This window comes from Pithys albifrons, chromosome 6 (genome assembly GCF_047495875.1).
Source record: "Pithys albifrons albifrons isolate INPA30051 chromosome 6, PitAlb_v1, whole genome shotgun sequence".
NCBI classification, from domain to species: domain Eukaryota; kingdom Metazoa; phylum Chordata; class Aves; order Passeriformes; family Thamnophilidae; genus Pithys; species Pithys albifrons.
Window position 1 is genome coordinate 34,316,465 of NC_092463.1, and position 13,619 is coordinate 34,330,083.

The 13,619-nt window shown below is 40.7% G+C and overlaps 1 protein-coding gene across 3 annotated transcripts; it reads left to right on the plus strand.

Annotated features, from left to right (window-relative positions):
• Nucleotides 1-123: 123 nt before the first annotated feature.
• Nucleotides 124-13,310, plus strand: EIF2S1 (eukaryotic translation initiation factor 2 subunit alpha). Of its 3 annotated transcripts, none has more exons than XM_071558114.1 (8): nt 124-233; nt 1,990-2,231; nt 2,970-3,049; nt 3,467-3,618; nt 5,491-5,597; nt 7,700-7,797; nt 8,453-8,596; nt 8,887-13,310. In XM_071558114.1, the coding sequence occupies exons 2-8, from the start codon at nt 1,991-1,993 to the stop codon at nt 9,010-9,012; spliced, it is 948 nt and encodes a 315-aa protein (XP_071414215.1). In that variant the 5' UTR covers nt 124-233; nt 1,990; the 3' UTR covers nt 9,013-13,310. The 3 variants fall into 3 exon arrangements, with proteins under 3 accessions (XP_071414215.1, XP_071414217.1, XP_071414218.1); XM_071558116.1 differs by having other exon boundaries at nt 164-272; XM_071558117.1 differs by lacking the exon at nt 124-233 and adding an exon at nt 325-379.
• Nucleotides 13,311-13,619: the final 309 nt, after the last annotated feature.

Sequence of the window (13,619 nt, forward strand, 5' to 3'; positions counted from 1 at the left end):
CGGCCGCGCGGCCCCGCGCGACGCCCGCGGTCACGTGTGCCGGGGCCGGCGAGGAGGAGGCCGATTGGCTGCGCCCGGCTCCGCCCACCGCGCGGGGGCGCTCGAGCGCCGCGCGGCCCTTCCGCCTCGGAGCCGGGGCGCGGCGGCGGCGCCTGCGCAGTGGGGCGGCGGTGTGAGGGCGCACGCGGAGAGAGCAGCGGGGCCGGCGCGGGACCCCCAGGCCGCACACACGGGTACGGCACACCCGGGTACCACACATATCGCTCATATAGGTACGCACACACGGGTACGGCACACACGGGTACCACACATATCGCTCATATAGGTACGGCACACACGGGTACGGCACACACGGGTACCACACATATCGCTCATATAGGTACGGCACACACCGCACACACACACCGCGCACACACAGGTACCGCACACACAGGTACCGCCTGCGCGGCCCCGGCGCGGCTCCTCCCGGGCGGCGGGGCGCCCCTGGCGCGGCTCCCCCAGCGGCGCAGCCGGCGGGCCGCGTTCCCGGGGCCTCCAGCTGGCCGGGGCTGGCGCTGTGTCCGCTGAGGCTGTGCGGCCGCCAGGGCCCGAGCCTCGGCCGAGGCGTGTCCTGCCTCTGCGAAAAATGGGTTCCGGCGCGATGGGCGCAGTGTTGTTCACAGGGAATCTTTCCCCGGAGACTGAAATAGAAGCTGTGGGACTGTGCAGGGGGCAGTGAAACGCAGTGTATGGCTCGGCGTTGTGGCTCGGCTTCCTTTCGTGTCCCATAAGTACCTGTGGCACTGAACAGAGCTGCACTGTGCGGACTAGAAAAGCGAAATGTGAAGTTTTAATTGTAATCTTGGGACTTCCGTGTTCAACTTCAAATTATATAAAGTTTCTACAAAGCCTTTGGAGGAGTGTTTATAATCCTTTGGTAGTGTGTATTTCCCCTTTTTGAAAGTTAAGAATGCAAAAGAAGGGTGGTTAGTGTTCTCAGTTGTGTGGCTGTGTGTACACTGCATTTAGCTTTAGTACTGCTGTAAAGATCAGGAGTAAAACTCCGAAGTGGTGGCTGCAACAAACCCCAAGAAGTGATGCCCTGGACTCTGCATCTTGTGCTTCTACCACTGCAGAAAATTTTCTGTGTAAGACCTCAAGGAAAGAAATTGAATTTATTCATTAGAAGTTTAAAAGCATGTGGACTCATCATCAGAAAAGTGTAGCAGTTTAAGCATTCCTTCATACCACTACTTGGTTATGAAGCTTTTTTTGAATGTAAAATGAAGGAATCCTGGGGTTTTTCATGTAGTTTTGGAGTTTTTTTCCTTCCTCTCTGACTAGCAGTCTGTTGGGGGGTGTTTTTTTTCTTTATTAGTACTTCATTCAGGCCAGGCTAGTTCTGTTCTGATTAATGCCTTTGCTGACAGTTGGCCTTGGAGCAGGTCTTACAGGATTATCCTAAACATCTTGTTCTGAGTTTAGGAAGTCATCTTCTGGAGTCTGCTCCTCCTCAGTACTACAACAACTTCCCTCTGCCTCTTATGTTCTTAGCCTCACATGCTGTCTCATTATGTGCACACAAAAACCCTTGAGAGCATTGCAGGCTTCTTCTCTGCCATGTCGTCTGCTCTTACAAGCCCATTGAAAATGTTACACAACCTCAGGAATTTAGATGAGTGCCAGAGCCACCTTTCCACCACTGAAGCCTCTCCAGTGTGCTGGGTGGGTAGCGTGACAGTTGAAGTAGATAATGAGGTCCTGGCAGCAACCTTTTTCTACTTTAGTGCAAAAAATTAGCTTCTTAGCAAATGGTTGTGGTAATACCACTTAAAATCCTAGTTAATTTAATATATAATTTCTGTTAAACCTAAGCATTATCCTGATTTGCAGTTTTTTGTGTCAGTGTTGCTCCCTATCCTCGCCAGTCCTCACAGATTTATTGCCCTATTTGTAGAAGGCAGTGATGTGCTGTGAAATGAAACCTTTGGGTTTGTGCTCAAATTCCAGAATGCCGGGACTAAGCTGTAGATTCTACCAACATAAATTTCCAGAGGTGGAAGATGTAGTGATGGTCAATGTCCGGTCCATTGCTGAAATGGGAGCCTACGTCAGCCTGCTGGAGTACAACAACATTGAAGGCATGATCCTCCTGAGCGAGCTCTCCAGGAGACGCATCCGTTCCATTAACAAACTCATCCGCATCGGCAGGAACGAATGTGTCGTCGTCATCAGAGTGGACAAAGAGAAAGGTATTTGGGGATACTGTGAGCTATGTCGAGTTGGATTCATGGAGACAAATGCAGATAAACGAAGCAGTTTAGGTATTTGTGGGGTTTGCCAGGGCTACGATTTGTTGGGCACTTAAGCAAAATAGACAGTCGTTGTGCCATCTGATACCTGTGATCCTTCTGTTCCTCTCTGTTCTTTGGGAATCGGGTTATTGAAAGTAAATTACATCAGTAAATCATAGAATCAATTGAGTTGGAAAAGACCTCCGAGATCATCGAGTCCAACCCTTGGTCCAGCTCTAGTCCATTTACTAGATCATGGCACTCAGCGCCACGTCCTATCTGCGTTTAAAAATCTCTAGGGATGGTGAATCCACCACCTCTCTGGGCAGCCCATTCCAATGCCTGATTACTCTCTCTGTAAAGAATTTTTTTCTGATATCCAACTTAAATTTCCCCTGGCAGAGCTTAAGATTTCCTCAAGTGGGTCCTCATCAGCTCAGTCAACAAACCATAATGAAGTGGAATTTTCTTTTGATATCCTAAGTCTTAACTGAAGAGAAGGCTCATTTGCTGTAGAGATAAAAGTCTAGATGCTAAGCTTTTGGTGCTCACAGTCTGTCCTTTCATTAGCAAGTCTCAAACCTTGTCAATAAAATCCTGACCCTGAGTGTTTGTTCTTTAAGAGCTTCTCTTGAAGTAGTCAGACTTAGTTTGCACAATGGATGACACTTTCAAAATCATCTTCTTTCCCAATAGGTTATATTGACTTGTCAAAAAGAAGAGTTTCTCCAGAGGAGGCAATCAAATGTGAAGACAAATTCACAAAATCAAAGACTGTAAGTTGCCTTTCTATATTCAGGCATATTTTGTATTTCCAGCTTTTTTCTTGAACAACCAAAATGCACAGGCATAAGATAATATGAAAATATGTTTTCATGGATTAGGTGTACACTGATTCTCATTTACCTATGCAATGATATATAACCAGTTCATCTGTCCATGAGTTCTCTGGCAAGCTGCTTCTTACTCAGTGAAGAAAGATGGCAGTTGAAAATTTATGATGCAGAGAGGTATATTTAACTGATTATAGTTAAACCCCAAGGTATACGCTGGTTTAGCAACTGTTCATTGAAAAGGCATGCACATAGTTTCAGGCTCCCTTCCTTAGTGCTGTATGGTCTTAATGCTTCCGAGTAGAAATCTTTGTCTGCTTTCAGTATTTGTTTGGGCTTTGTAACACTCCTGTGTTCCAGGTTTACAGCATCCTTCGCCATGTGGCTGAAGTGTTGGAGTACACTAAGGATGAGCAGCTTGAGAGTCTGTTCCAGAGAACGGCCTGGGTGTTTGATGACAAGTACAAAAGACCGGGATATGGTGCTTATGATGCATTCAAGCATGCAGTCTCGTAAGGATACCTTCTGTACTTCTAGGGGCTTATTTCAAATTGCAGAGCAGTGCTTCCTAAAATAGATCCACCATCATGTTCTTTTAGGTTTTGTTTGGGTTTCTTTCCCAGAGTCAGTATTGAGAATATACTGGTCAAGTAAACCTAGTAAATTTTTGTGTCATTCTTCCACTTGCTTATTGGAGGTTTCTCTGTCTCATTGCTTTTTTCAAGTTTCTGACACTCTTGAGAAAGAAGGCTCAGAGGTGACTTGTTTTTATCTCTGTGTATGTCAGGTTTTTAAAGCAGTAATTGAATTTGATATGGAGAAATACCAAGGCATTGGTGAATAATGTTTTAAGTATAATAGAAACATGACTACAAACATTGGAGAGGCTTTTATTGCTACAGATGAGCCTGTGACATTTCTAACAGGCAAAAACACTGATCTTGGTTTGCCTGTCAGAATGTGCGTTTTCAGTCCCGAGCAGATTTTATCAGAAATACCTATCTCTGTGTCTGAAAACATTTCTACTCAGGGCTCATTGTCACTCTTCCACTGCACAGGCAGCTTATTTCTTTTTTTTTAAAATGCACCAAGCTTGTTTGTTACTTCTCCACACTTCCAAACTTAAAGAATGGGATCATGAACTTCGATTTGGAATTATTAACAGAAAGAGATGGAAATTGGGATGCTAAGGAAATATGCACTGAGATAGATTCCTTGTATGTGTTCAGTAGATATTGTCTGATATTGTCATCTGCTTCAGAGTTAAAGTATTTGGTTTCCCTCTAAAGAATCCATTGTGAAACTGTCAATCCAAAACTAGATTTCTCGATAAACATTTTGAATTCTACCCTTTTGTGCCACATAAACCAGTGAATGATGAATTGGAGGTGAACACTAGATGGCAGTAATAAGGCTTTTAGAAATTGCATTGACTTCAGGAAGTCTCTTAATGGTATTTTTTTATTAGCTTGAAACCATCTCTGTGTTTTGGGGGAAGAGACAGCTTGTGTCCTTACTTAGACAAAACATGTTTTGTTTCATAGAATAATGATTATTTGCTAGTAAAGGGCAAATTTGGGCACAGTGCTGTAAAAGGTATTCCAGATAACTCTTACCTGATAAATACTTAAGTTAAACACCTGTATGACAGAATTTAAAAACCCAGCTCTGTAGTTACACTGGCTGTTGTAGCTTTGCTTTGCTCAGCCCAGGCCTTTTGTTGCTCATTTGCCATTCAGTTCGAAGCACAAACTTCTGAAGCTGTCTGTTTTCCAAACATCTTTTCATCAATAATGCCTTAAGGTTTCTGACACTGGACTGCAACTTCTATTTGTTCATGGTGTGCTCCTACATAAACCTATAACAATGGAGCAGAAAAATGTGGATATTGATCCTTCCTGTTCTTGCTGAAGTGTTGTGTGAGATTTAGCATTCCCTCTTAAGAATTTGACTTGCTATTCCTTTCTTTGGACTGAGGATTAGTTTTTTAGGGTTTCACACAGCATGATGCTTGTGGCAAAAATTGGAAAGTATATTTACCTTCTGATCAGTAAAAATTAAATATTGGGGACCTATTTGTTGAAAGCCTACCAAATGTTCATGAAAGTAACTCAAAGATTTAACAAGTTAGTTTGTACATAAAGCAGAATTTGTATGTCCCATAAACGTTTGCTTCTTTGGTCTTCCTCTGTTTAGTATACAAAGCCATGAATGATGATGTTCTTCCAGTGTTTCAGTGGGCTCTTAAGAAACTTCCCTGTTTTCCTTGCCTATATCTAGGATTATTCATAAGAATGTAGAAATAGCACCAGAAGTTAACATTGTGTCGTATTCCACTTGCGTATAAGAGTGTAACTTCTGTAACATTGCTTTGCTTGGCTCAGAGACCCTGCAATCCTGGATAGCCTGGACCTGACAGAGGAGGAGAGGCGTGTATTGATTGACAATATTAACAGACGTCTGACACCACAAGCAGTCAAAATCCGAGCTGGTGAGTTCTTCCCAGATGCTCATCCAACACATTTTGACACTTAACATCAAGATAGTGTATCATGTTGCAAACTATAAATTCTGTTAAAACTAATGGTTTATAATGCTGATACTTGAGTGGAACTGTTCAGAATTAGGACATCTTAATCAAGGATTGCTTTCAAAATGTCTCTGGATTCTATCCCAAAGTGCAAGGCTTTTCTTTTTCTCCCTAACTGTGAATTCCTTGGGATACAAAGTGGTTGTCACGGTATATGATGGAGTCTATCATATTGCATTGGCACACAATGAATTTAAATACTTTATAGTTATTACTACATCTACAATATTCTTTTTCATTATTCAGAATTTTAAAGTAATTGATTGCCTGACAGGATGATTCATCTCTGCCAGCACAGCTATAGCAAATATTTTAGCTGTAACCATGGGAGACGGGTTTTTGGACCTGAGAGACGACTCCACAGGAGTTAGTAGCAACAGGCCCCTTTATTCATACGCACACACACTTATATACATCTTTAAGACTGTAACCTTCCGCAGGTGATGACACTTTGGCACTGATTATTGGCTAACAATGCTGTTTACATTACAAAGCTCCTTGTAATTGGCTGACCATGCACATCTGCTGAGAAAGTGGGCAGCAGCCATTTCTGATTTCATTAATTAGTTCTTAAGGCTACAGCACTAATTTACATAGGCAGTTCAGCATATGGCTTGCTTTTTAGGTGAAATACCATATAAAATTCCAACATTTAGCCATCTGTCCCTGGACATACAAAAATGGCATTTTTAGCTACTTGATGGCAAACCATTCAGCAGGATATATCCCCTCAAGCCTGGCACACCTCTAGTGTGTTCATAAAGCATGTGAGCTGGTTTGTGAGCTGACTGTTTGGTGTGGGCAGAAAAAGCACATGACTGCATTACTTAGGAAGACACTTCAGAACTGGAAATCTGGCTGCACAGTGACTGAACAGCCTAGAGGTACACTTGCTGTTAAACAGTCAGTGTAGCAGAGTCACATTTGTAACCAGATTGAGAAATTGCCTCTGCTCTGCAAGGTTATGTTGAAGAGCATTTACACTTGTTGATTACTGTGGAGATAAAGTTAAGCCTTATGCACATGACTGTGAAGTCAAGAAGAGAGTACAAAAAGTAAAGTCATGAAAAACTCTCTGTTACTTTAGACTACCAGAACTTAACATAGGCTCCAAAAAAGTAAGTAGGATTTGACAGCCATGAAGAATGAAATTGCTAACATGAATAGCACTTCTTTAGTTTTGAAAAGTTATTTGATGAGCATGTGTTCTTACTTCCTTTGTGTTGTCTATTTTGTTCTGATAGTCCAATTCATTAATTTTGTCATCAAGGCAAGTGTGTAACTTGCCATTGGCATCTGTTCGTATCCTGAGGCTGACTGGGATGCACCTCTGTAAATTTGTTTCTGATAGCTGAGAATTAGAAGGTTATTGTGAGTCACCTGGAAGTCAGACCAACTTCTTTGTAGCTTCGTCTTGTACTGTTGCTACATAAGTAAAGAAATCTTTGTCTTTACACTGATCAGGTTATTAAAGATACAAATTTCCAACTGAAAAGCTATGGCTAACTGTCATTTTAACTATATGTTAATATGACTTACCTTACAAAAAGAAATTACAGTGCTTCTTAAATGATACCTCTCTGCCTTTGTTTTAATTACTGAGAGAATTCCTTACATTTGTGGATGTGTTCGTTTTCAAGTTTCACTTTTCCTGATCTTTTGTTTTCTCTGGTATTTATTGCTTTTATAGCTTTATCTCTCTCCATGTGAAATACGTAATTATTCCTGTTGAATTTATTTGATGTGAAATGAGTGAATATGGGTGTATAATTTTGTGTCTTGGCTTTTCCAAGCACAATGTAAAAAGTTGTATGACTAAAGAATTCATGAAGACTTCTGCCTCAATTTATGAGTCAAGCAAGTGTAATACCTTCTTCAGATTTGGGAGCTACTGAGGCTCTTACTGTGGTTAAACATTGTCTGCTAAAAAGATATAAAGTTAAAAACTTTAAAGACTTTACAGCTTTTGGTAACCTCAAAGTTTCATTATTTCTCTGTCCTAGATATTGAGGTGGCCTGTTATGGGTATGAAGGCATAGATGCAGTGAAAGAAGCTTTGAGAGCAGGCTTGAACTGTTCTACAGAGAACATGCCCATTAAAGTAAGTGTCACTCTTAATAATAGAATCAAAAGCAAAGTTTTCTGATGCCCTCAGGTACCAGTGGCCTGCAATAGCACTTGTCACAATCACCTGGCTGAGGCTGAGAAGCCATGTGCCTGCTTTGCAGTTCTTCTCTAGCAGGTCTGTAAGACACTTCTTTCAGCTCCATGCTGACAGTTGTTCCTATGACTGTGCAGTGGCTTTCAGAGTTCAGGAAGCTGTATTTGTACAATTTGTTAAAGTATAGTATTGGCACACTACATACCTCCTGTTTCCTTCTGCAGCCTTAAGTAGGGAGCAATAAATTTTATTTTCAGTTATAAGATTGTGTAAGAAAAGGAAAGTTTGCTCCACTTATGTCTGACTGTTGGTAGAGTGGCTACTGTACCCAGGCCTAGTTTTTCTTCCCCAACAATTTTAGGATATTAAGTATCTCACTGAGTGTGTGTTTTTAAAAAAGCTTGAAAGTACTCCCTTCTTTGAAAATTATTTCTTACAATAGTTTCTTGATACAAAAGGAAAACTTTGTTTATTTAGTCATCAGAAGAAAAAGTACAGATTGTAACACTTCGGATAGTTTTGTCTGAATAGACATACCATCTCTGGCTTTGTTACTGAGTTTGCTTTTTCCCCCCCAATCCCTACAATGTGATAGATTAATCTGATAGCCCCTCCTCGTTATGTGATGACTACTACAACACTGGAGAGAACTGAAGGATTGTCTGTTCTGAATCAAGCCATGGCTGTAATTAAAGAAAAAATTGAGGAGAAGAGAGGAGTCTTTAATGTGCAGATGGAGGTAAGAACAAATCACATTCTAAAATACAATTTTTTTTCCTTGCAATATTCCTAAAGTAGAGCAAGATCAGTAGTGCTACAAGAAATTTTAGCAAAAAGGTATTAAAAAAACCAAACCTGAACTTCCATATTCTTTAAATAGACAAATGGCCAAAATTTCTAACTTTTCTGGAGTTTATTGTGTGACTTCAGGATGTATTTTCTCTTGCTCTTTGTGTGGAATCAGACTCTAAAATGTATGTGATATTTCTTTATGACTGTTTACCATGTGTTCTGGTTTGTTTTTTTCAGCCTAAGGTGGTGACTGACACAGATGAGACTGAGCTTGCGAGGCAGCTGGAAAGACTGGAGAGGGAAAATGCTGAAGTGGATGGGGATGATGATGCCGAGGAAATGGAAGCCAAAACTGAAGACTGAATGTTCTAGGATACTTAGAAGAGAGCATATAAAAATTAGAAACCCCATTGCAAACACTCTGGACTAAATGTTTTCCAGTATTGAAAACTTCAAATGCAAATACTTGAAGTGTTTTACTATTTTAAAAAGACCAAAATGTTAAAGGCTCTTCTAAATAACATTTGATAACATTTGATGCAACAACTTATACAAATTGAATCCTTTGAAAGGGAGGTTCCTAGTCAAATTCAAGACACAGATCTGGCCAGAAGGAGTTTGCAGCTCCATGCTTAACACTTGCATACATAAAAATTCCTACTTGGTGATTACAGCTCAGTGTATCTCTTAATGATCTTTCCTGGGAGCAGCAAAACCAAGTTCTATACAGAATGTATTTGAGCAAATACTCAATAAATTTCTGGGCTGTGTAACTCCAAGGTTTTGGGAATTTTTCTGCTCTTTTGTCACATGGCCTAGAGTGGTATGAATATAAAATCTGGAATAGTATAATCAATGGGTGATTCCTCTTTAACACTGAGAGGTCTTTCTATTGTTTACTTTAAACCAAGCCAAGAATGAGTGGAACAAAACATTTGTCTTGCAAGTTTCTTGATGCAGACTTGTTTAAATGAGCATTTCCTTCATTTATCATCTGCATTTAGGGACTGAGAACTTGAAAACTTTGAAAATAGCTTGTTACCATTCCAATAAACATAGCTGATAAATGAAAAATTATGTATACTTGCACTTTGCTCCTATAGGTGAATATAGCAGGAACCTTAATGAACTTACTGAAATTCAAAATGGGCACCACTGTCTTGTAAACTCACTGCTGCATGACCTTCAGTTCTGCCTACCCCAAATCCTATTTATACTGGACTGAACTATGCACTCTAGAAACAATCCGTTTATCTTCTCTGATGAAGAGAAACAAGATGTCCTTTCTAAATGAAATTTAAAGAAAAATCCCATTTTCCATATCAGTGGTAATTGAGGTGAAAGAGTTGGGTTTGTTTAAGTAACCATTCCAAATTGCTGAATTTTTAAATTCAGTTCTTACCTTTTTTTTATTGTCATCTCCCATATTGCCTATCTCATTTTTTTCTTAATTTATGCTGCTAGAGGAAAAATGCATGGAAAATGAGGGAGCCTTAAATAAAAATTCTTAATACTGCCACAATACAAACAATATAATTGCATTGTGATGTTGCCATGAAAGGATTCCCAAAGGGCGTACATACTGCAATCCATGCTGGAGTGTCAGAGAAGTTCACAGGTACCCAACTCTTAATAGTAATGCAAAGCCAAAAAGGTTAAGTAACATTCAGTCTTTGTAGAATGTTGGAAAATACTTGAATATGCCATCACAGAGTGAAGTAACAAGTAATTTTTTAATGGTTATTTTCTCAAATTGTCTTTTCAGCAGCTGTGCATGACAACCTTGTTGTGATAATGTAAGTTTCCTGTTTGAGCAGCTCTTCCAAACTGCCCATTCACTAAAACAGTGATTTGACTTCCATTAAAGGCAGTAGGTGGGTACTCAGACTAAATAGCAAAGTATTTTAAAACTCCTGTCACCATGTGATCTGCATGCCAAAATAATGCTGTAAAGGAAAGCACTGGAAAATGAGCCACTTGTGCTCCAAGGAAGAAAGGAGTGCTATGAAGGGATTACAACTGTTATAATCTCTGAAGTGCTGTTGTCATGTGTCAGCAGGTGAGCATTGTTTCTGTCAGTGACTTTGGCAAAAGTTTGCTAAATTTGTTTGGTGGCTTTCAGAGCCTTTCTCATTAGATCTGGAGCACTCTGGTGGGCACAATTCTGTGTCAGTTTTGAGAAATGACCAAGATGGTGAGAACAATAACAAAGCAGGTTTAGGTAAGTGCACTTCAACCACTTGCTATCCTGGCAGATAAAACCAGGCTCTCCCGATTTGCTCTCCCAAGCAAATTTTAAAAGACACAAGACAACGTGGTGGATCCTGCTGGTGTGTTGCAGAAGTGTGAAAGAGGTGTCAGGTCAGTGTTTCAGGGGCCTTTCAGCAAGGGGTGCTAAGGGAATGCTGGGGGCCCGCTGTGCTCCATCACTTGAGGATCACCAGGAGCTGCTCAGATGATACCTTATATCTCAGCCTGTCTTTGCGTAACTGCCTGTGCTAACCAAGTGCTTAAAATAAGGGTCTGGGGTTTGTGGGAACGTCTTTGTTGAGTTGCTAAAGCTGGGTAGCACATCCCTGCTGCTCATTAGCTGCTGTGCAGGGCTGACTCCATTGCTGTCACAAGACCAGCATCTCCACTTGCACTCATGTAGTCAATGGACTAGTCAGTCAAGAGTACATGTATAACCTGGAGGCTGTGCTTGACCTGATGTGTTAATTGTAAGGATCGCAGCTTGACTTTCATACCCCAGATTAATTTTTTAAAATTCACAGCTTGGAAAGAGTTTTATTTATAGCATCCAATAAGGACTCATTAAAACAAAAAAGCCCTGAGCAGAGGTGCTGGCTCAGGTCAGACACACAGTCCAGTAATGCCCAGCCTAGTGTCCTGTTTGTGGGGAGGAGAAATAGGGGCTGCTGAAGCAGGGATGCTCTGCTTGCTTATGGCTGTTCTGGTTTGTCTGGTTTTTAATACAGTGATAATTCCTTGCTATTTCCTCTCTGATTCTGGCCATTGAGTTTTTTCATTAGATACAGTGGAGCTGTCATATTGTTCTTTATAGCGGAATCTGAACTCTGGGTTTTAATTTCTGATATTTGTTTTTTGTTCCAGAGCCTAGACAATTAAACAACTTTCCAAACAGTCCACCTTTCTACAGTTAATTTTAAAAGTGCTGTTACATCAGAATTCTTTTGAATGCTTGTTGTCTTTCACTTTTATCTAGAAGTGTTTCATCATTCTTTGTTTTGTTGTGGTTTGTTTTCATCATCTTTGATCCGTTATCCATTAAAGAACTAAATATTTAATGTAGTTCGCACTGGAGTGCAAAGTCCTGGCACCTTAAGAAACTGGTTTGGAAAAGCTGGTGCATGCAGTGCCCCATGTGGACCCTGGACACCAAGCATTGCAGAGCTTGTGACGGGTGTTTCCTTTGGGCAGGTTCTCTTAACCAGCTGTTTGTGGCTTCTTGAAGGACTGACTGGGAGGAACCAGCAATGTCTGCCAGGTCAGCCAGGTGAAACAGCACAGTCTGCGCTCAGAGCTCCTGCCCTCTCCTAGAGCCCTGAGTAGCATCTTGTGGTCTTGCAGCTGGTTCTTCCTGGCCCCCCTGATGCATATCCTGTAGTATTTCGGGGTCACTTTAAATGGAAGAAAATATAAAGCACTCAACTGTTCTTTTTGTTATAATAGTACACTGACATGTAGAAAACACTCTAAAATGAATCTGAGGACATGGGTACTCCTCCCCTTCAATGAGTTTAAGTCCCCCAGAAAACTTGATATAGAGCTCCCCTAGGTTTATACAGATCAAATGGATCATGTTCTTTTCCACCAGAGGAGTGCAGTGCCAGAACTTGTCTTCCCAGCCCAGATGTACTGACTCATTTTGCACTATATGACCCTGTAAGATCTGTGTAAGATCTTACAGGGATCTGTGTAAGATCCCTAGCCTTAGGGAGCAATAGAAGGGCAGTTTTTTAGCCTTGATTACCGAACAAGATGGGAGGAAGGGGTGTGTGTATAAATATGCACACTACTGAAGAAATACTTTGAGGTATTGAAGGAAGTGAAGGCTTTAGATGATAAAAAGTAGTTATTACAAAACCTGTTGTTTAATGACCAGCTAAAGCAACATTTGCTTTACCAGTCACCACCAGTTTGACAATAGAATTCTTTGTTGAGAATTTTAATTTTGCCAAGATCCATCTGCAGGGTTGTGGGTGGTCTGCACTGGAGAAAAAGAGCTTGTCAGATGTTTGGCAAGGAATGGTTATGGAGCAATTCTGAGATGACTGTCTGAGCGAGAGCCCCTGCAAGTTCCTACCTGCCCTCTCTAGTATGAAATAGCACCATGTAATAAACTGCTTGCAGTAACAAGTTGAACAATGTGAAGTCAAACCTCAAATACCAAACAGTGGAACACTGTATTCCTGGAGCTGGTTATATAAAGGAATATATATGTCCAGGAAATGCATGCAACAGTTTAATTCTGATGTACAGAACATTGTGAGCTGAAAATTATCTTCTTTATGTTTTCTGCTGACAAGGGGGGTTTTTCCCTGATTCTGCTCCTGAATACAACTTTTATGTACACACATATATGTATACACACAGAGACAGAGATTATCTTTTCAATTAAAAGAAATACTTTCAGTTAATTTCTGCTTTAAGGCAAAAGAGTCTTTTTAAAAATTACAAAAATATTCATTGGTAATTTCTAAAATACTACATACCAGAAGCAAAAAATGCTCTTCTAAGTGTTCTATTAAACTTACTGCACTTACTTTAGGTGAACTGAAGAACGAATGTACTGGGTTATTATTTATGCAGCCAGTTTCCTCATGCTTTTTTCCCAAGAGGCAAAGGGTGTACAGTAGGATCTACCTGGTTAACTTACATATGGCCACACTACTTTTTGAAATCTCAGCCAGCATGTTTTCTCTTTATACAGAATCAATTTTTTCTGA

Coding starts and splice junctions, on each gene's coding strand:
- EIF2S1 (XM_071558114.1), top strand. CDS start 1,991: ATGCCGGGACTAAGCTGTAGATTCTACCAACATAAATTTCCAGAGGTG. Junction 2,232..2,969: donor CAGAGTGGACAAAGAGAAAG/GTATTTGGGGAT, acceptor CTTTCCCAATAG/GTTATATTGACTTGTCAAAA. Junction 7,798..8,452: donor CAGAGAACATGCCCATTAAA/GTAAGTGTCACT, acceptor ACAATGTGATAG/ATTAATCTGATAGCCCCTCC.